Here is a 23,755-nt window from a genome sequence, read left to right as displayed (position 1 = left end):
TGCCTGCATAGAAAGGGAGCCGTTTCTGTGGGGCAAAGGCTATAACAAGGCACGTGGTGGGAGGACTTGCCCCATGGGGCATACTTTGAGGAATGCTCATGGTTATTTCTCTAGATATCAGCCTGGTATTTTAGTCTGTGAGACACAGAAGCTGAGGGAGAGCAGGATGGCTTGGGACTGCCAAGGGGATTCACAGAGGAGTGAAAGGAAGATAAAGGGGCAAGACAAAGCAACTGACAAGGAGAAGAACTTTGGAGGGGAAGACGGAGATGCCTGATAAGGAATCTGGCCAAGGGTCTGCCGTGATATGTGGAACCTGTCCACCCACAAAATCCTTGTTCCTGTTAATCCATGAAGTGACATGGGGCTAAATGTGACCTCCAGAGGGGTAAAGACTGAGAACGAAGACAACCCGTTAGAGGCTGCGACCCTTGGTTCACTCATCCCTCATTCAGTAAGCATGTAAGTGCTCCCGAGGACTTTCCTAAGCAGGAAACTGCTCTTCTGAACTGCACAGGGCATTAAAGGGAACATTATCTGCTGCTCTTCCCAGACTGACTCACTGGCCACACTTTAGCTCTGTGTGTCTGGCACATGCACAGAGTCTGAAAGAAAAGGCGGGGATTATAATGGGTCTTTTTTTTTTTTTTAAACATCTTTATTGGAGTATAATTGCTTTACAGAGTTGTGTTAGTTTCTACTCTATAACAAAGTGAATCAGCTATATGTATACATATATCCCCATATGTCTTCCCTTTTGCGTCTCCCTTCCGCCCACCCTCCCTCTCCCACCCCTCCAGGTGGTCACAAAGTGCCGAGCTGACCTCCCTGTGCTATGCGGCTGCTTCCCACTAGTATCTATTTTACATTTGGTAGTGTCTATATGTCCATGCCACTCTCTCACTTTGTCCCAGCTTACCCTTCCTGCTCCCTGTGTCCTCAAATCCATTCTCTATGTCCGCGTCTTTATTTCTGTCCTGCCCCTAGGTTCATCAGAACCAGTTTTTTTTTAGATTCCATATATATATTCCATATATATTTATATTTATATTCCATATGTATGTGTTAGCATACGGTATTTGTTTTTCTCTTTCTGACTTACTTCACTCTGTATGACAGACTCTAGATCCATCCACCTCACTACTAATAACTCAATTTCGTATCTTTTTATGGCTGATTAATATTCCATTGTATGTATGTGCCACATCTTCTTTATCCATTCATCTGTCGATGGACACTTAGGTTGCTTCCATGTCCTGGCTGTTGTAAATAGAGCTGCAATGAACATTGTGGTACATGACTCTTTTTGAATTATGGTTTTCTCAGGGTATATGCCCAGTAGTGGGATTGCTGGGTCATATGGTAGTTCTATTTTTAGTTTTTTAAGCAATCAAGGACATTCAGAAAGGCATTCCAGACATCCAGGTGCAGATCAGTCCCTCTGCTGAGGCACTCCCATAAAAGCATCCCAAGCCACTTATATTTTGACTCGTAAATAAGTTGGTAATTGACAGAACTGGAGGTATCAGCAAAGCAGCAAACTTCCCTTCCAAATTATATTGTTCTTGTCGTAATATTAAAATTAATTTCTGTCTCTGAAGCTGAGTTGAGAAGCATGGTATGGGATGTCTGCCAGGCCAAGGATGAAAAATCATTATGGATAATATTACAAGAATGTTTACAAAGATAAGGAGAAATTGACTAAGCTTTTAGATACGGACTTCCTAATCTTTTTTTTTCCTTGGTAATCTCAGAGAGGGTTGTCTGGAAGACACACCATCAACTACACGTTGCACAAAGAGGTGATGCTATTATTGTAAAGCAGTGAGTCAACGATGATTTACTGGGTTCTGCCAGGCCAATGTCACGGTAGCCAAATACGCAGACGTTTGCGTGGGCCTTTCTATTTCCATGTGCAAATGCACTGACACAGGAAACCTAGCAACCAATTGGGAGTTAGGCCTACTGGTTGTTAATATACACTAATAGGATGGTGGACTTATTAAGAAATCTATAGAGGGATTCTTTTATAATTGACAATAGCACTTACGTTTTAAGGTGTTAAGCATATTATATTCTCTTTTTCTAAGTGCTGTTGTCTTACTTTGGGCTACACAAGTGCATCGCTATTCAAAGCTCACTTATCCAGCAACCACATCTCAGTTGGCTTTGTCCCCCATCTGTCCTAGAGTTCGAATTGATGAACACAAGCAGCTTTATTGGAAGAATCCATAAGGTCTCAGAACATAGCCCTCAGTAATATGGAGGGCCTATTGCTTAATGGGAAGAATGTATTGTAGAGCTCAAGTCAAGTGCTCTTTCAATGGATCTGTGAATCAAAATCATATATTGTGTATGGCTTTATAAAAGTAGTCAGTCAGCCATCAACAAGTGTTGTTGAACACCTGTGGACACGTATGAATGTGACAGCGTGTGGGGCTGAAAATGCAGAGGAAGCAAGGCACAGGTTACTCGGAGACTTGGATGATGGTATTCAAGAAGGAACAGTGGCAGTGGGCCAGATGTCAGGGGCTTCCTTCTTATTTACAGCTCTTCTACTTGGTTAAATACAGTAGTTACCATCGAAACTAAGCTGCACTGATTGTCTCTGGATTATCCCTGGATTAGTCATCTAGGTAAGGCTAGTCATTATAACACCCAACCTCTCTCTGTCTCAGAAGCTTAACAACCAAAATTTGTTTCTCACCCATGTCCCAGTCCGGTGGGCATCAGAAGAGGACGCAGGACCCTTCCATCTATGGGCTGTACTAAGCCCGTACGACTGAAGTCTTCCATTTTATCATCAGTAATGGATCAGAGAGAGAGAGAGAGAATGTGTGAATATCTTACAGACCAGGACTAGACGAAAAGTACATAATTTCTGCCCACTTTCAGAGGCCCCAACTCCTTCACCTGCCTCTAACTACAGGAGAGCCCATGAAGCAAACTTGAACTCTCTGCCCAGAAGGAAAAGGAGAACCAAATTCTGACGGACACTAGAAGCTTTTGCTACCCCTGTGGTCTCCCAGAATTCTAACCAAGATGTAGAAAAAAGAAGGAATTAGAGAGGAAAAATGCTTTCGACACATTCTTGAGAATTTCTTCTTAGATATTGCAACTTTCTCAGATGTTCACACAGCCCGCTCTCAGTGCTCTAAAGATTCTCCCATCAGGTACTTGGCCAAAGCACTTCATCTCTCCAGGCCTTAGTTGCCCAACCTGTAAAAGGGAGAGGTTGGATCAGAATCCTTCCATGTCTTTTGGCTCCTTTCATATCCAAAATGCCATGATTCTAGAACTCCTGCTGTTCATTTCCTCTTGAGACAAATAACCAGGGAGCCAGAGAGGTAATGCCAGTTGGTCAACAATTTATTGTTTTTAATTTTATTTTTAACTTCCCTTCTCACTTCCCAAGACCACATTTCTAGAAATGGAAATATACATAGTAGACCAGGTTGTTACCAATGTAAGAGTGATGATTATTTAAGTTGTTTTGTGTTTGGATGAACAGCACATTCACAGACACATATATAACACACACAGAGATCCCTCTGTGAAAAAATAATCTCGTTTGAACAGTCTTGTGAGACATATGTTCTCCTCCTACTGCTCTTGCCCTGGATTAGTCAGCTCTGCAGTGGTAACAAATGGTGCTCTCTCAGTGGCTGACAACACATTTCCCTTTTGCTCACTTTACGTAAGGACTGTGGCTCAGCAGCAGGTTGGCTGTGGCTCTGCTGGGATTGGCTGGACTCAGCTGAGCTTATCTGGGCTCCACCTGTTTTCTCATTCTGGAACCCAGATGGAGGGAGTAGGTACCATGTGGCACATCCGGAGGACATATGGAGAACAAGAGCAGGAAGGCCTCAGCCAATAAATACAATACCATGCAATTGTATTTAAGGCTCTGTTTGGATACAGCAAAAACAATCACAACCACTCACATTCCATTGACTAGAGTTTTTCATGTGGCCAAGTCCAAATTCACTGAGATGAGATGTGTACTCCACCCTCAGGGCGCATGGGAAGCCTTAAAGAAAAACGCACAGCATAAGAGTTGTGAGTTTAAGTTTTATTCAAGGACCTTACTGAGGACTAAAACCAGGGAGACAGCCCCTCAGTAGCTTGGAGGGAACCTTTCTGAAGAGGTAAAGGAGGAGAGAGTTTATATATGATTCTTGGCTAGGAAATACATGCAATTCAGTATACATCTTGTAAAAGATTAATGCTGAAATGCACACACTACTATATATAAAACAGATAACCGACAACAAAGGCCTACTCTATAGCACAGGCAACTATACTTATATCTTGTAATAACCTATAATGGAAAAGAATCTAAGATAGATAGATAGATAGATAGATTTAACTGAATCACATTTCTATACACCTGAAACTAACACAACATTGTAAATCAACCAACTATATTTCAATAAAAATTGAAAAAAAAAAAGATTACTGCTGGTCACAAGAATGGATATCTCAAGTTAATGATTTTTTTGCTCTTCTACGTGTGGGAAGATGCAAGAATCTGGGTTCATTAAAATTCTCCCCGATCTGTGCATCCAACTATCCAAGGGGCTGTTTTTCCAAAACCAAGTGCCTCATCCCATTTTTCATCCTCTATTCCTCTTAGGGTGCACTGCAGTGGCTGACAACTTCATCTTTGTAGAGTTGGGGAGTGAGCAAACTCTTTGTTCTTCTTTGTTTACACCAGTGTGTCTAATGACAATGTATGGGGGTATGGAATCCTCTGACTGGGAGGGAGCAAAGAGTTGGGGACTATAATCCAATCTGCTCACACCCCCATTGCCTCCACTGAAATTCTAATGGCAACATTTCCCATAGAAAGGATTCCACTCTACCTTAGTTCTTAGTTCTTCCACTGTGGAAAGTTCTTGGGTAGGAGAGAGTTAGGAGGGAGAAGCAGTCAGCAATGGGAGAATGGAGGAAATTTAACAAACATTTATATAGTCTTCATTGTAGACTGGGCACTATCTTAAGCCCATTACCGATACCAACTCTCTGGATCTTCATCCTAGTTCTGTGAGGTTGATCCGTGCATTATTCCCATTTTACAGATGAGGAAACTAAGGCACAGAGAAGTAAGTTACCTGTGATCACACATCTAGTAAATGACAGAACAGGATTCCAACTCAGATAATTTGGCTCCAAAATCTCTCTTCTTAAATACTCTGAAGGGAGGAGAAATGGGAGGATTCCAGCACCATGGATTAGCTAGTTGCTGATATGATACAATTTTAGGGGAGCAAGGAAACCAATTTCCTCTGGAAGGGGCAGACATTGTTTCAGTAAAGACATGACATGTTTTCCAGAACATAGACAAAACTGAACATTCTGAGATGACTGGGATTTAGGCCACTGCCCTAGGCACTGTCCTGCATAGTCTCTGCTCTAATGGAGCTTACAGACTAGCGGAGGGAAACACACCATCAACAAAACAAATGAGGAAAAATATCACGGGTCAGTTGATGGTATGAGCTGTGAAGAACAGTAAAGTGGGGTGGGGGATGAAGAGTGTGGAGCAGTGCTGGAGATGGGGTTTGAAGACAGTGGTCAACGAAGATCTTGCTGATAAGGTGACATTTAAGCAATGGCCTGAAGAAGGTGAAGGAGATAAATATTAATATTTGATAAATGAATGAATGAATACTCAACCATATTTAAGTATCCTGGTGAAACAGGAAAAAAAAAAATAAGTTACCTTATTACTCAGACCTGGCCAGGCCCGCCCTCCCCTGGCATAATTCAAGCTGATCTTCTGGTTGAGTCCAGATGCTCTTCCTCCATCACGTGGCCGCTGCCACTTCCAATTTCACCAATGAATTTCCTCCAAGGTGGAAGAGGACACACCCATGATCTCTTTAAATGGCCGAGGGATTTTTCTGGGAATGTGCAGGAGTCACATGGTAGCAATTGTTCACCTGCTCTGGGCTGCAGGGTGGGAGGAAGGGGGCTGATCTGGGCTGTTATTATTAGTCTGTGTGCCAGCACATGCATGTTAGACGAGTCTGAGCATATTTTGACAGGGAGGTGAGCCAGATGTGAAAACAGACAGATAATAGAATTACTGAGCAAAATGGGTAAATGAGAAGGTGTGAAACCTTCGGAAGCGTGCAGAGATTAAACCTGGTTGATATGAAGAATGCAGAGGGGGACTTCAGGGGACTCCCCTGGTGGCACAGTGGTTAAGAATCCGCCTGCCAATGCAGGGGACATGGGTTCGAGCCCTGGTCCGGGAAGATCCCACATGCCACGCAGCAACTAAGCCCGTGCGCCACAACTACTGAGCCTGTGCTCTAGAGCCCGCGAACCACAACTACTGAGCCTGCGCCCTAGAGCCCGTGAGCCACAACTACCGATCCCGCGAGCCACAACTACTGAAGCCTGCACATCTAGAACCCGTGCTCCGCAACAAGAGAAGACACCGCAATGAGAAGCCCGCGCACTGCAACGAAGAGGAGACCCCACTCACTGCAACTAGAGAAAGCCCGCGTGCAGCAACGAAGACCCAATGCAGCCATAAATAAATAAATAAATAAACTTATTAGAAAAAGAAGAATGCAGAGGGGCGCTTTACTGCTCTCTAAGAATGAGACGGACCAGGATGAGAAGGGGCCAGGACCTTGAAACCTATCATTCCTCCCAAGAAGAGCAGGAGAGTCGACAATGAGAGGGACAGCGCAAGACAGAAGGGGTCAGGCGACAAGCTGAGCTGTAAGGAGGCAGCATCTGGGAATTCTGCCAGGCATTCAGAAAGACGGTCCAGCCACACACCATAGATGCTGGGGCCAACAGAATACGGGGATGCGGGCTGGCCCTAGGAGTCAGCCACTGATCTGGGCACTGAGCAGAGAACCAGGGCCTGAAGGGCCTGTTATGGAAGAAATGGGGTCTTAACAGTTGACCACGCAGGATTCCAGCACCAGGAACAGAACAGGACCCGATGCAAACCTTCCCTGGGCTTCTCTCACTGCGTGGGTATTGTGCCCAGAGCCTGCAGGTGGAGCTCAAGTGGCCCCAGCTATGGAAAGCTGTGGCAGGCAGGTCAGGGCACTCTCCGGGCTGGGTGAATAGACACACACTGAAAATGTTCTATCACAGAAGCGCCAGGCTACTGTGAGAGGTGCACTTACGAGGGTCAAGGTGAGCCGAGTTTTTAGCTTACGGTTACGGGGGGTTCGTTTGTTTGATTCTGGTGTTGCGTACCATATCTAGAAAGCTAACGTGTTAAGCAATTGGAGGTCCCGCTAACCTCCGATGCAGTTGTCAACAGGAAGGAGCAAAATAATAACCTTGCAGCCTCAACAAACAGAGGCAGCAATGGGGGGAGTCTGACCAGGACCCCGAGGAAGGCCGGGTTAAGTCAGCACAGAGAGGGAGGCAGATGAGAGGAAAGGGAGGAGGGAAGGGATCCTGGGTTCACGAGGTCTCCCCCAGTCAGAAAGGGCTCCCTGCAAGCCTGCATTAAGCTGGCCTGAAAGTTTCAACTGCCCCCAAGTCCTCCTCTTCCATGGGGGGACGCCGAGCCCAGAGAGGTGGAGAGAGGGGTATGCTGGTCAAAGTTTAACAACTGCTCTTCCAGGAGAAAAAAAAAGAAGAAAGAAACATTCTGATTTATAGCATTTGCCAATTCCCACCACAGAAGTACTCCCACTACAGCTGATTTCAAGCTACCAACAGGAAGCCCGCTGGCTTACAACATTCCTTGAAAATGTAACAGTTGCTCCCTGGTATAGACCTACACCCCCGGGGAGAGTGCCCTTGACCTCGTAGCCCTCCTCACAAGGAACCCTCAGCTCAGGGCAGTCCTTTTAGGAAAATGCCCTTTCCAGGCCCAGAGGATGGAGGCGGATCCAATCCTGCCTCCTAACCAGTAGCTGCCTTGCCTAGTCCTTTATGCTATAATCAGGGCTCCTTAAGAATCACCTAAGTGCTTGTTAAAAACGCCCCTTCTAGTACCAGCTTGCAATCAGTAGATAAATAAGCCCTGGAGATCTCATGCAGAGCGTAGGCATTACAGACAACAATGTATTATAAACTTCAAAGTTTCTAGGCGACTAGATCTTAATTGTTCCCATCACAGAAATGATTGTTATGTGACTTGATAGAGGTTTTAGCTAATGCTGCACAATTATATGCCAATAACATTTTTTAATTTAAAAAATGCCCCTTCCTAGGTCCCACCCTCCAAAAATTTTGACCCGTTGTATCTGGGATGGGCAGTGGTGCCCAGAACAGACTCTAGAAGCAGTGCCCGAGGAACATCCACTGCTATTGAAGGACCATACCTAGATCCCCTCAGCACCCTGTATCAGAGCCGACTTTGGGAAGGGAGAGTGTGCTGAGAGAGCCCTTTATCAGAAAGAGGGATGCCTTAGTTGGCTCAGAACCCGTGGTCCCAAGGTCCTCTGACCTGTCCACCAAGCCATGGCTGGGCTGGGTTCTGTGCGTTGGAGGTTCTTGAAGGTAGGGGCCACTACTCCTTTGTAGCCATCAGAAGTGCAAAGCATGGTGGTTAACAACCCAGATCATGGAGCCCAGCTGCAGAGTTCCTCTCCCTCCATACACTGCTCACTAGCTGTGTGACCTCAGACAACTCATGGAGCCTGTCTGGGCTCCAGTGTCCTCATCTGTAAAATGGACATATTCATAGAACTTACATCTCAGTGCCTGGCATGTAGTGTGTCCTACACGAGGGCTTGCTGATTTTATCACCACGCAGTTCCGAGCACACTGGAGGTTTTTAAGATAAGCTTGTTGGTTTAAACCACTTACCCCCTTGGGCTTCCGTTTCCTCATCTTTGACATGGGAGCCCTGACGTAGTAGTAGGAACAATAATAGCTTTCCTGCCTCTGCACAGGGTTATTGTAAGAATAAAATATGGCCATGATGTGAAAGTGCTTTAAACACTACAGATCACCGTGTAAATGTTTTGTCATTTTGTCTTTGGTGTTGTCGTTAATTTGAGGCAGGACTCCCAGTCTAAAGACTGGATTCCCATTTCTGCTGTGCTGGCTGAGCTGTGTGATGGTGGGCAAAGCCAGCTACCTCTCTGAGCCTCGGTTTCCTCTCCCATGGAGGGAAGCCTCCAAGCAGAGACATTATATGTGTTAGGTGGCATCAGTGGTTCCCGGCCCTGACTTTACATTGAAATCATCTGGAGGGCTTTGTTAAAATGTCCATGTGCCAGTGGACCCAATTCTGAATCAATCAGAACCTCTTGCAAGACATAGGAGTTTGTTCATTTAAGAAGTTCCCTACATGGTTCTAATGTGAATCCTGGACTGAAAACCACTGGAGTCTGGAAAAGCTTTGTAAACTGCAAAACTTAATGTACAATTTGTGGATTTTTTTTTTTTTTTCTGGTATGCGGGCCTCTCACTGCTGTGGCCTCTCCCGCTGTGGAGCACAGGCTCCGGACGCGCAGGCCCAGCGGCCATGGCTCAAGGGCCCAGCCGTTCCGCGGCATGTGGGATCTTCCCGGACCAGGGCACGAACCTGTGTCCCCTGCATCAGCAGGTGGACTCTCCACCACTGTGCCACCAGGGAAGCCCTGTGGATTTTTTTAATTGATGGTCTTATGAGGAACTAGTTCCTCTGAAAATCAGGCCAAAGGGCAATTTCCACCATCTGTCTGAAGTGTGCACTGACTGGGGAAAATTGAAACTCACCCAGTTCCTATTCTTGCCTTCAAGCCCAGGAGGCTGAGTGAAAATAAGCCTCTCTGAGAGCAAAGATGCTGCTGGGATGTTGGCGGCCAGTGAGAGGAGTTGGTGTAATTGGATTTGGAAGCGATGCCTCCAGCCGTGCGGAAGCATTCAGTGTCCTGTTTTATTAAAGTGACTCCCGTGCAAAGGCACATACATCACCATGAGCGATTTATCCCGATTAGGTTAGCGGCCAGGAGATCTTTCTATGTAAGTCCCCAGGTGCAGTACCAACCCTGATTTGGCTCCAGTTTGGACAAATCCAATCTCTGCTAATTGCGTACCTCTTACATCACACAGCTGTGGTCATGCACAGCATACTCCCTCTGCTTGAATGCATTTTCACAGATAGAGAGTCTTCAAGAAGTTCGAGAAGTTCTGGGATTCACACGAGAGGAGGCAGGGGGTGTCTGGAATCAGAGGTGGACATTTTCTAACTGTCTCTCTACTATTTCTAGTAACATCCACACAGCCATGATGTTCTGACTAAACTGCTGGGTTCGACTGGGATGGTCGTTTTACATAGAAGTGATTCCCTTATGGAAAGTGCCAGATGTTTCCCACCAAAGGATATCTCAGGACAGGGAATGAGAAGGCAACCTGTTTGAGAAGCAATAAAATGTAAACTTGATCACTGCAGTGATAAAAAAAAGAAAAGAAAAGAAAAGAAAAATAATAATGGATGACATATGAGCAAACGTCCTGCTGTGAAATTTCACAAACAAATGTGTAACTATGATTTCTGGGCTATGGACAGATAAACACTTCAGTGCTGTGGGCACATGTTTTCATGCAACGCAGGAAGAGTTAGGACCTTCACCTCCCCACCCTCAGGCCAGGGTTCTCCTAGCACTGTATCCGCAGCATTCAATGTCTGCATTCAGGAGTGGCTGCCATGTTATCCTGAAAACCTCTTCAGATTCCCCTGTCAAAGACAGAACGCTGAACTGGCTCCAAGTCCAGTGTCTGACAATACTAGCACAGGACCAGTTCTTCTGCGTGCGGATTAGCATCCCCTATCTTAGATTCTTGTTCTGCTTTTTCAACTTTAAGACTTCAGTGATTCACTTATTCTCTCTACAGTCATTGACCATTGATTTGGGGCAGAGCTTGTCAAACGGCCTTAATCTTGAGCCTGGTGTGAAATAGCTAATCCTTCCTGCTGCTCTCCCCACCCTTAGCAGATTATGTCCTCTGCTTTCCAAACTAAATATTAGCATTCTATATTGGAAAGACATGCCAGATTCCTGGAAGTCAAAAGGTACCTGTGGGGTTCTGGCCCTGCTTTTTTAGCCTCAGGCCATCTAACAGGTGGAGCAACAGGTAAGGAGACCCAGAGGGCAGAGGACACCAACCCAGCAGACCCCAAAGGGAGCAGGTAACACAATCCCCAACATTTCAAACAATGGGTGAATGTATTTCAAATTTGTTTGCAAGAAATGAGATTGTTTGCATTTTTAGGACCAGACAGGCATTTGGAACTTAATTTGCATTTATAGTCAGGAGGTATGGCAGGTGGTGTCCTAACCATTGATGGTAGAGAACTGAAAATTGGGGAGGAGCGCAAAGTGGGTATGAGGTGTGCAGGGCTCCCCTGCCATCGGAGTCTTGATCGATCTTAGCAAAATCCAAAGTTTACCAAAAACTGGAACCCTCAAATGTCCATCAAGAGTAGAATGAGGAAATAAATTATGGTCTTTCATTCAATGTAATATGAATGAAGATGAATGAGGTGAAGTGAAAATGAATTTTGTATGAGTCCATGTAACAACAAGATTGAATCATACAACAATGTGAAATGAAAGAAGCCAGACACACCCACTCAAAAAATGCATATTGTATGATTCTATTTCTATAAAGTCCAAAAGTAAGCAAAATTAATCTGCAGTGTTAAGTCAGAAGAGTGGTTCATCTTGGGAAGGGTGGGTAGAGATTGGGGGGAGGCACCAGGGAGATTTCTGGGATGCTATTAGTGTTCTATTTCTTGACCTGATGGTAACATAGACATATTCACTTTGTGATAATTCATTGAGCAGAATATTTATGATTTGTGCATTTCACATGTGTGACATTCTTTAAAGAAATTCAAATCTTGGATGGGGCCCTGCTTATCCATGGGAATTGGGCTTCCAAGAGATAGGTAGGTCCTCAGAATCCCTGCCCAGCACGCTAGGCTCATTTCTAGAGTCAGGGAAACTGAGTCAAAGTCTGAGTAGAGCATTGGGGCAACAGTAGCAGATGAGGCAAGACAAGGTGAGAATTGCATTCACTTCAAGACCACCTGGCACCAGGTCTTGGGAGCAAGTCCCACAAAATGGTAGGGCTGAGATTTCTGGCGTTTGGGATTGTCTCGGGGCCTGGATGAGCCAGCATATGCAGATAAAGTCTACCAGGGGGTAAAGGGTGAAAGCTCAGGTCTGTTATATTTTTTTAACATCTTTATTGGCGTATAATTGCTTTACAATGGTGTGTTAGTTTCTGCTGTATAACAAAGTGACTCAGCTATACGTATACATATATCTCCATATCTCCTCCTTGCGTCTCCCTCCCACCCTCCCTATCCCACCCCTCTAGGTGGTCACAAAGCACGGAGCTGATCTCCCTGTGCCATGCAGCTGCTTCCCACTAGCTATCCAGTTCACATTTGGTGGTGTATACATGTCCATGCCACTCTCTCACCTCGTCCCAGCTTACCCTTCCCCCTCCCCGTGTCCTCAAGTCCATTCTCTACATCTGCGTCTCCACTCTTGTCCTGCCCCTGCTTTCTCAACTCTTGGCCTGTGTAGATGAGACTTGGCTTAAAGGAAAAGAGTGATGAAGGGAAGCGTTTGGATAGAGAATCTGAACCGGATGAGCATTAATGCAGAGCAAGGTGAGGAAGAAGAGGGTTTGTGGGGTCATACCAGAGTGGGACATAGCACCGTGAGAAGGCATATTTGAATAAGATTACTGAGGAGCATAAAGATGGGAGGGTCTCTGAGGATTCAGAAGCGAGGAAGCTAAGACAGTTTGTCATGGGCAAGGCGTGGAGGCTGCTGACTTGCTACGGACCTGCTTTTCAGTTTTAATTTTTGCATTTTTAAACCACAGTCACACTAGGGGAGCAGAGGAGTGAAACCAAGATAACTGTCCTCTGGTGGGAGTACAGGGCTAACTTTTTCCTAGTTGGACTCCAAGTATTTGGAGCCATTTACCACTATAACCACCACTAAAAGCGGTCTGTGGACGCTCTTCAGATGCTCCAGCCCCACTTAGGGTGAATAATCTTGACCAAGATCCTGCTGCAACGGGGGAGTTGACTCAGAGAGACAAAAACAAATTTTTTTAAGTTATTTACACTTTTTCTATTGAAGTATAGTTGGTTTACAATGTTGTGTTAGTTTCTGGTGTACAGCAAACAGCAAAGTGAGTCAGACTTCAGATCTGAATATAGTACCTGACCCAAATAATATTCATTTTTGGATTCTTTTCCATTATAGGTTATTACAAGGTATTGAATATAGTTCCCTGTGCTATACAGTAGGATCTTGTTGTTTATGTATAGTGGTATCTGTTAAGCCCAACCTCCTAATTTATCCCTCCCCCCGACCTTCCCCTTTGGTAACCATAAGTTTGTTTTCCATGTCTGTGAGCCTGTTTCTGTTTTGTAAATAAGTTAATTTGTATCAACATTTTTAGATTCCACATGTAAGTTATATCATATTATATTTGTCTTTGTCTGACTTACTTCACTTAGTATGATAATCTCTAGGTCCATCCACATTGCTGCAAATGGCATTGTTTCATTCTTTTTTACGGCTGAGTAATATTCCACTGTATATATACACCACATCTTCTTTATCCATTCATCTGTTGATGGACATTTAGGTTGCTTCCATGTCTTGGCTGTTGTAAATAGTGCTGCTGTGAACATTGGGGTGCATGTATCTTTTCGAATTAGAATTGTTGTCCTTTCCGGATATATGCCCAAGGGTGGGATTGCTGGATCATACTGTAACTCTATTTTTAGTCTGAGACAAAAACCAAGTTTATCCCCAGCCTCATGTCCACCAGCCATAAAAATGATCAGTGGACAGCAGGAGGTATGCCTAGTGTGGGGAGAGACCACAATAGATGGTCAGGTTAACAGTCAGCACAGCAAAGTGGGCAGTTGAGGTTATCTTTCTCTCTGAAGGTTTACTTACCCCACTGTGTTTACCCTGCTGGAGAGTCAGTTGCAGGTTGGGTTGGGAATCATTATATATTGAAACACAGTAATGAGACCACTATGAGTGTGTCCAATTCCCTGACATGGGGGTTTCAAGGCGTCAGAAACTACCCGTGGCTAGTCAACAGATTCCAGGATACCTTAGGAAATCCCAGAGGAGCTCATTTCTTTTTAGTTTATAAAATGCTTCCTGAAAGCATTTTTATCGGAAAACTTTATTTAGGAGAGTTTCTTTGAGGCTGGACCAGCATACCAGGAAGCATAAGTGATGAAAGTGTCTGCTCCTGCCTGCTCCACCCTGCTCCCCATCCAGGCATTTCTTTTTCAAAACACGTGGAGCCCTGATTTGGAAGAGCTGTCTAGTTAGCACGTGACCTCGCCCAAAAGGTGTGATTTATAGCAGTTGATCTCAAGTATTTTGATGCAAAAAGAGAAGGGAAGTTTCAATAAAAGGATATTATAGAGCTTCTTCAGCCAGTAGGTAGAATTCCCATCCCCAAGCCAGGCTGAGATCAGATCTTTAGGACAAAAAAACTCTTTCAGGTCTAGATGGATCCAGTGAAGCTGGATTAGGGAGAACAGCAGTGTTTGAGATCCTCAGGCACAAGTATGGCGGTTGAGCTCGCTGAGCCTTGGCTCTGTTGACTCCACACCCGTTCGAGGCTGGGGTGCTATTCACCTTGACTCAGTCACTGTGGTCTCCCCCACAGAATGGGGAATAATTGCACGTTCATCACACACTGTCCACAAATGAGGATGGTTCATCAGACGCTCTCAGATTTGCCAGATTCCTCTCTCCCAATGGCACGTGACTGACAATTTACTACGCCTTTCTACACTTCCATTTCCTCTTCTGTTAAAAGGGGTGGTAACGGAGAAAGACAAATATCAGATGATATCACTCACATGTGGAATCTTTAAAAATGATACAAATGAACTTATTTACAAAAAGGAAACAGACTCATAGACTTAGAAAACAAACTTATGGTTACCAAAGGGGAAAGGTTGGGGGGAGGGGTAAATTAGGAGGCTGGGATAAACATATACACACTACTATGTATAAAATTGATAATCAACAAGAACCTACTGTATAGCACAGGGAACTCTGTCCAATATTCTGTCACAACCTATACGGGAAAAGAATCTGAAATAGAGTGGATATATGTATATGTATAACTGAACCACTTTGTTGTACACCTGAAACAGCACTGTAAATGAACCTACTCCCATATAAAATAAAAATTAAATTTAAAAAAGGGGGGATTGTAATAGCCCATGCTACGCACAGGGGTATTGTGAGGGCTCAGTGCAATCTGGATGATTAAGACACTCAGCGCAGGGACTTTCCTGGCGGTCCAGTGGTTAAGACTCTGCCCTTCCAATGCAGGGGGTGCGGGTTCGATCCCTGGTCAGGGAACTAAGATCCCACATGCTGCGTAGCACAGCCGAAAAAAATTTTTTAAAAGACACTCAGCACAATGCCTGGCCCATGGTAAGTGTTCCATACATAGGAGGAATGACTTGAAACCCATTATGAGCCTTTAGCATCTTGGTTTAATTAGATGACCCTGAGGGGTTAGATAGAGCAGGTGGCTTAGAACGTGTAACCTGGGAGGATATTCAAAAAGAATCCTGAAAAAGCAACTAGAAGGTTCCCAAAGAACAGGATACTGGCTACTTCACAGGAGTTGTTACTGACCCAGGAGCTCCAGTTATGAGAGAGTCGCCTGATGGCGCCTGTGTGCACCGAACCTCTACTGTCACTAAGATTTCTATTTCCGAGTACATCGCAGAGGGAGTAGTTGCAGGTGGAAGGCTTGAAGAAGTTGTCTGTTAGGTGGTGTGAGGCTGGCAGATGGTGATCCGCCCTCTGACCAGGAGGAATGGACAAAGGAAGGCTGGTCTTTTCAGGGCTCGTCAAACAGCACTCAGTCATTTCCAACGTCCCTAGACGGGCAGCCTTGCCCCTGGATGCCCTTCCCCTGATTTAAAAAAACCCATAAATTTTAAAGGGAAAATGTAAGCCATGGGTTTCCAAGAATTTACACTTACTTCATCAAATCTATTGTTTTCTGAGAGTTGTGTGGAGTCCAAAAAGACTAATGAGCCTTTTCCAAATGTCTTTAAAAATCCTTTTTTCTTAGAAGAACATTTAGAGGCTTTAAAAGTTGTTCCAAGGGTAAAAATAATAATATAATAATAAATTTCTCAAAACTCTCAACCCCTGCAGGTTCAAAATTTGCTTAATTCTTCAAACCCAAGGGACTTGAATTATTACTGGGATTTGTCATTTCTTGTTTATGGGGTTTTTCCAAAGGGGAGAAAGGAACCATGTGGAGGTTCACTAGAGTTCACTGCATCGTTCACAGCCATGCCCATAGCCCAGAAGGCTTCCAGAGTCTTCTCAACCTGAACCTTCAGGCGAAGCCCCCCTTACTTGGTGGCATCCGTGAGGCCAGGTTGGAGTTAAACTGAATGCACTGACTTTTTCAGCCAGGCTTAATTTTGGCTGGAGGATCAAAGACCTCCCAGAACAATTCTTTTGTAGGGACTACAATCTATGTCACGTAAAACAGGTGATCTATCGTTAAGTGACTGTGGGGTGCAAAGAGAACAATTTTTCCTGGGGGTGTGTGCAAAGAGCCAGCTGTGGCTGGGCTGCCCTTGAACGTTGTCATCTGATGACCTCTGGTGGTGGCATTTTTCCCAGCATGTGTGCAGCGATGCTTCTGAGCCAAGCCATCCTTGTCACATTTTCCTACATTCCTTTCCTCCTGTTTTGTTATTCACGTTCAGCAAGGAGCAAGAATCAGTTGCAAACACCCAGAGTAAAGTGGTGCATGTGCCTAACCGACTGTCGTTTCAAAAAAGTTGCCTGTGCCTTCTCTTTCAGTGAACCTCTGATCCATTTCCTGTGGAAAGAGAAGGGAGCCAACATGAAGGAAAATGTGGCATCCACAGTGGTTTTCATTTTGCTACTGTTTCTCAACACCAACCTTCTGAATGGTAAGTAAGAGACTGTCCTATTCTCTTTCATTCCCTGGGGTGTTTATATGAGAGGAGGGGAGAATCCATCACAGTCCTCTTGCAATGCAGTTACGAGAAATGAAAATGTCCATGTCATTTGCTGCTATTAAATTATTTACAATATTTTGGGGATTAAAACGAATGCAAAAGAATGAATGCAATTAATGCAAAATCCTGTCACTATGCTCTGACTTCCATCCTCATTCTGGGAGCGCAGGGAAAGAGCTCTACCAACAACAGACCAAAGTTTCAGTTCAGGTTCTGTCCCTTACTAGCTGTGCAACCTTGAGCCAATTACCTAACCTCTCTGGATTTATACATTTTCAAAGTGAGAATAGTGATGTTTCTTCCACCTCAGATGAAAAGGTGTGTGAGAAAAATCTTTGAAAACCTGTAAAGAGTTATAAGGGGATTGCTGTTACATGGTGGGAAATGGGTATAGAGCCAACTCTGTTATGGGGAAATGAAATTCACAACTAGACTAGAGTGTGTGAGCCTGTGTGTGTACATTTCAGTGTATCTACCACTGCGTATTTCTGGGTGTGTATACTTTTGTATACCTGTGTATATCTTAACTTCCCTATATGTGCCTGATTGCAAATGCTTCTCTGGGTATACCTGTCTGTGTACACATTTGTGGGTGTATATTTCTGTGTATGTACCTGTGTGTGTACCGGTGTATACTTCTACAAGTATGCACCTGTGTATATTACTCCTCTGTGGTATGTGGGTGTGCTTCTGATATGGGCTCTATTTGAGCGTGTGTGTGTGTGTGTGTGCCTGTGTGGTGCCTCTGTGGTTGTTCCTGTGTTGGTGTGCATTTTACAGGGATAGTGAGACAGTCCATTCATTGTAACCATCTCCTCTAAAGCGGGTGAAAGAAACATTTAACTAATTATAATTTCACAACTTTACCCTCCTCTCTTGAGCTTCCTCCAGGTACTATTAATAACCAGTGAAATGTGAGAGAGAGAAGCTTTCAGAGAAAAAGGACTGCAGAGATCAGTATAATCCATAAGGAAATTTTAAGTATTCAAATAATCAACAGTGGCCTTAATTGGTTTCTAAATATGCCCATTATTGAGCCATAAGTTTTGTGCTTTTTTAAAAGTAAACTTTCCTTTCTACCTCACATACTCCTCCCTATAGCCACAACAACAAACAAACAAAAGATCGCTTCATCCTGTGAAATTACCCTGAAGAAATGTTCCCTAGAGGACAGCAACATTACAAACATTGGCAGAGCTGGCCCCAGGCTGTCTGGCGTGGACCGTTTTCGGGGGGCTGGGAGGTGGCTGGGCTCCGGCTGACACACAGCCTGGTGACCTCGGCCCCAGCCTGTGCACCGCATCGTCCCATTCCATTCAGTTCTTTCCAGCGGTTTTGCCTAGTGCCCTGTCTTCCCACCTGTGTTCTCCTCCAAACTTGCTCTTTCTGACCTGCTAGCAGTTCTACCCGGGAGCCAGCGTGAGGGGTGAAGGGCAAGTGTGGCAGAAAACAGAGAAGCCCCAGAGGCTGAGGGACCACCACCTGGAAGCTCTTCTCTCTGCTCCTGATTTCCTGAACTAAACACCAACTGGGGTTACGTGGCTCGCTGTGGATGGGGCCCCCAGCCCAGCAGCATCAGGGCCACTGTTTCCCTCTTTGGACCTGACAGACAAGGAGTAGAAGAGGGAGCCAGCTCACCAAGAGCTTTGGGGATTAGGGAACTCAAAACCTTCATCCACTTGGCATTGGGTTTTCCACATCAGCTCTTTCAGCCCTGCTAGCTTCCAGCTGGGACTAAGTACAGCTCCTAGATAATGATGGTAGCTAGTAACCGCAAGAGCAGCCACCTGTAGGAGCTGCCATGCCTCCTACCCATAAAGACCCAGGGGGAGAGGGAGAAATATAAGGGAAAAGGGACCAAAAACCCAAATTAGGAAATGGAGGCAGGGAGGATGGGGAGCCAGCCTGTGATGCTGAATCGGAGGTCAAATCTGAATGGAGGGCTTCCCTGGTGGCGCAGTGGTTGAGAGTCCACCTGCTGATGCAGGGGACACGGGTTCGTGCCCCGGTCCGGGAAGATCCCACATGCCGCGGGCGGCTGGGCCCGTGAGCCATGGCCGCTGAGCCTGCGCGTCCGGAGCCTGTGTTCCGCAACGGTAGAGGCCACAAGAGTGAGAGGCCTGCATGCCGCAAAAAAAAAAAAGAATGGAATCAAGGAATAGTGAAGGGGAAAAGGAAGGGACAGAGAAGATGGGGAGGAAGCAGCTCAAGGAGGAGCCTCGGTGATACAGTGAAAGAACAAGAGAAGAGAGCTGGGTTCATTGTGTGGAAATGGCAGAAAGATGGTGGTTAGTGAGCCAGAGGGGAGAGGTCCAGAGAGCATTGGATTAGCAAATGACCACAGGATGCTTGTGCCTGGGGAAGAATTCTTTTTATGGGGCTGTGGGTGTGTATCCGCTCCATAGACTCCATGGGATTATAGAAGGGCCACATCCTCTTTCTCAGTCCATATGTATCCCTAGCACTCTTGATGCTCACTGTTGTTGAAACTACATGGTGTAGTAGTGTAGTATCTCCAGTAGTGTAGTATCTCCATCTCACAGTACGCGCGCGCGCACACGCACACACACACCCCCCCACCGCAAAGCTCTCTCTCTGAGTCCTGCCAACTTCAGCGCAGCCCACAGAGGAGTGTTGCTGGATGTTGACACCTTGGCACTTCTGAGCCCTCCACCCCTAGGCCTACTCCCGCCGAGACCTCATCACTGGCCTGGCCCCATCAGTCTGCTTCTGTCACCAGCAAAATGGTCAGAGAGTTGAACAGACCTTAATATTGACGCCAGTGGCTTCTGGCTTTTTCTAGGACAGTCACCTCCTGGAAAACCTGAGATCTTTAAATGTCGTTCTCCCGAAAAGGAAACATTCACCTGCTGGTGGAAGCCTGGGGCAGACGGAGGATTACCTACCAGTTACACGCTGACTTACCACAAGGAAGGGTAAGCGTTTTCTTCTCTCCTAGCAAAGCGCACCTGGATGTCCTCACTCTCCAGGCCACAGGAACACTGACTCTGGGTTAATTGCCACGCTTCCCTGAACGGACACCGATAAGACTCCTGCTACTGGAGGAAGGGAATCAAACATACGCTTCCACGTCTTCCTCTTAATGTCCCTGCCGAGCTCCCTCACGCGCATAAGCTCAGCCACCACCTCGGCAACACAATCCAGCAATGCTCTCATTGCCTGTCCTAAGTTTAGGCCGTAGCCCAAGGTCACGTATAAGTGTTTCCTAAGTGCTAGTTAATTGCAGATGCTTATCTATCAACCTTGTGCCATTTATCATTTTTTGTAATCATTACTTTTGTAACCTAAGAGTATTATCATGTAATCTTTGACAACCGTGGTACATTAGCTTTTCGAACTTGATTCTTGTGCAAGAAAATAACAAGCCCTACAAGAAAAGGAAGATGAGGTGTTTTCCTTAGGAAATCCATGGACCCATGATCTCCCAGAAGACATATTGGGAGCTAAAATTGCAGTGCAGAGTAAACAGGGTGATCTCTGGGCAAGGAGTTCGTCACAGTTACAATGAGACCCTCCTGGAAATCCAGGGACGGCTGTATCCTTCCCCAGTGAAGAAAAGATTTACTAGTAGAAACAGCTGGCTCACTTCCCAGTGACAGGACTCAGTGGTACACAAAGCTGCCATCCCTTCTGGGACCCAAAGGGGTGTCAGGCAAACAGATCTCAGGGACTCAAAGTGGCGAGCAAAGTGGAATACGCCTGCACACCTCTGTGGTGAGTCTTGCGTGGAGGCCCCCAAGTCTAAATGTGAGCAGTCTAAGGAGCCTCTTGGGGCTGAAATATCTCCTTTCAGAGGCACTTTTCTCTGTGGCTGACTTAGTGTAATTGGAAATACCCTGCAGCTTGTATTCCCTTTAATCTTTTTTAATGAAATGTAATTCAAAACATATGTGCAATAAATGTTGCCTCGTGCATTACCCCCACCCCGTGTGTATGTGCAGGGGAAAGTCCCAGTGTCCTGAGATGACCCAATGGTGGTTCCCTGAGGAAAGCGGTGCATTGGCCACAGAAAACTCAAGTGTTCATTGGCAGGGGGCATATATCACAAAGCCCACAGCAACCCGTAGACAGGAAGGGTTGGTGAGAAACAGAGTCACTGGGGCTCTGATGTGACCCTGCCACCCATTCTCCAGCACTCTCTTCCCTTTGTCACCCCCAGCTGACATGGGCAGGACAGAAGAACTTGGGGAGACCTTCTTCAGCTCTGGTTTTTGCATCTGGGATGCCTGTTCCCCAAAATCCAGTGGTATTGATCTATTAAGAAAAAACTAGACTCTTTTTATCACTTTCTTACTGACTCCTAATATATTACTCGTTGCAGAGAGACATTCACCCATGAATGTCCGGACTACAAAACTGGTGGTCCCAACTCCTGCTACTTTAACAAGAAGCACACCTCCATATGGACGATATACATCATCACAGTAAACGCCACGAACCAGATGGGAAGCAGTTCCTCGGATCCACGTTACGTGGACGTGACTTACATAGGTAAGGGGAAGGGTGATTGGTGAGGAATTTGTTACTCCAATATGAATCTACCAATAGTCAAACTCAGTTTGAGTCTTCTTGGCTTATGGATAGATTCCCATAAAGAAAGATGAGAAAATTCACACCATCCTTGCCAACTGAGTGTTTTAAACCAATTTTTTAGATTTAATTAATTTTTATTGGAGTCTAGTTGATCTACAATGTTGTGTTAGTTTCAGGTGTACAGCAAAGTGAATCAGTTATACATATACATATATCCACTCTTTTTAAGATTCTTTTCCCATATAGGTCATTACAGAGTATTGAGTAGAGCTTCCTGTGCTATACAGTAGGTCCTTATTAGTTACCTATTTTATATATAGTAGTGTGTATATGTCAATCCCAATCTCCCAATCTATCCCTCCCCCTCCTTCCCCCTTGGTAACCATAAGTTTGTTGTCTACCTCTGTGACTCTATTTCTGTTTTGTAAATAAGTTCATTTGTATCCTTTTTTTAGATTCCATAATAAGTGATATCATATAATACTTGTCTTTCTCCGTCTGACTTACTTCACTCAGTATGATAATCACTAGGTCCATCCATATCGCTGTAAATGGCATTATTTCATTCTTTTTTATGGCTGAGTAAACCAATTTTTATTTATGATGGTAAGACAGTAAAATCCTTATGCCTTCCTTTGACCCTTCTTCCCATCCCCTTGCACCCAACAGGAATGTTCTACTTAGCTTCCCTTATCAATCCTTCTCTCCAGCCCTCCCCCTGCGACCGATGTCCCCTTCTCTCTTGGCAAGCTGGGATTTCTTTTCTGAGATTTCTCTCCCTGAAAGACAGAGCTGCTTCATGGAGTAGCAGCTCTTAGAAGAGTCTCATCTGCTTCTCCACCCACAGGAATTGCTCCAAACTGCTCTGCCCACAAGAGATGACTTGGCCTTAGCTAACCTAAGGAGTAGCTAATTAAGTTCAAGGTCACCCAAGTCTTCCTGACTTACCTAACACCAACCGACAAGGAAAATCAGGCTAGGACTCTCAAGTATCGGGCTGTATGTCATCCCATTGGCGTGTTATCAGTGATTGATCCTTAAAAACTAGAAAAGCTTGCAACATCAACTGGTACCCATTTGAATTCTGTCTCTCCCCAGCAAATTATTGCAATGAGCATGGGGATGGAAACAGAATTTGATCTTAGCTTAAGAAAATCAAAAAGTAACCCCACTGACAAGTAGGAATAAAATAAATTCCATTCATATAAATTTACTTGAGATATGAAGTCTTTAAAATGCTAAACACCAAATAATTCCATTTGCGTAGTTTCTTGCTTAAATGTCCTTGTCCTCAAATATTCTGCCCTCAAGTGTTAAAATATTTAAGGTCAAAACAGTGAAAGCAAGAGAAGCTCTGAAATGCACAACTGCTGTAATGAAGATTATCCACAAAAACAAAAATGGGATCACTAAAGAAAAGTAGTATGTTTAAAAAGTGAAATGAATGAATGGATCCAATTCATAGTGACTCTGGAAAACAAATTCTCTGGTGAAAGAATGTGTTGGGCCATACTTTTCAAAATAATGAAAGAAGTGTTCATGGGATTCTCATATAACCCCGCAGCATACCGTGTTGGTGACAGGCCACAGAAGTTCATTTACAACGCAGTTTTAACCACAGTAAAGTCTACCAACTTGAATCTCATCCAGTGATAACCTGCAGTACAAGATACTGGCACATAATCTCTCAGAAACAGATTTCACTGTTGTCACTGAGAAATATTTAGCTATGCTGAAGACACTCGAAACGTGATTCTCAGCTGGGTACTCTCTGCCTCCCATAGGGTACTTGGCAATGGCGGGAAATATTTCTGAAGCTTGCAACACAGGGAGAGAGGGCCTCTAATGGGGAGAGGCCAGAGATGCTGCTAACGTCCTACAGTGCTCAGGAAGGCCCCTACCACAAAGAATTATCTGGTCCAAAATACACATAATGCTGAGGTTGAGAAACTTTGCTTTCAAGGATTCATCTTGAACATTTTACTTGCACCTTTGTACAAAGATGTTTTGATCAGCATTTCTCAGTCTTGTGTTCAAATTAAAACGTATATTAAATAACTGATATTTATTTAGTAAGGCCATATAAAACAATCTTTCTTAGGTATTTACTTAGTAACATACAAGCATTAGGATTAGTGGCAAATTTTCTAAAGCTATTTTTTTTAGGCAAGTGTAGGGTGTAATGCC

At 44.8% G+C, this 23,755-nt stretch overlaps 1 protein-coding gene across 1 annotated transcript in view; it reads left to right on the top strand.

Moving 5' to 3' along the window:
• Nucleotides 1–23,755, top strand: part of PRLR (prolactin receptor) — a 173,858-nt gene that overhangs the window by 129,861 nt on the left and 20,242 nt on the right. The window contains exons 3-5 of the mRNA XM_022599461.2: nt 16,833–16,945; nt 19,818–19,950; nt 21,357–21,526. Coding sequence (XP_022455169.1) covers nt 16,876–16,945; nt 19,818–19,950; nt 21,357–21,526 — 373 coding nt within the window. The 5' untranslated portion in view covers nt 16,833–16,875. The remainder of the gene's footprint in view (nt 1–16,832; nt 16,946–19,817; nt 19,951–21,356; nt 21,527–23,755) is intronic.

The sequence above is a fragment of the Delphinapterus leucas genome, chromosome 3, assembly GCF_059928025.1.
Source record: "Delphinapterus leucas isolate spDelLeu-1000000601 "Yukka" chromosome 3, BTC_Dleu_Yukka2, whole genome shotgun sequence".
In the NCBI taxonomy this organism is placed as follows: domain Eukaryota; kingdom Metazoa; phylum Chordata; class Mammalia; order Artiodactyla; family Monodontidae; genus Delphinapterus; species Delphinapterus leucas.
Note: the sequence above shows the minus strand (reverse complement) of the source record. Positions and strands in the feature narration are given on the sequence as shown.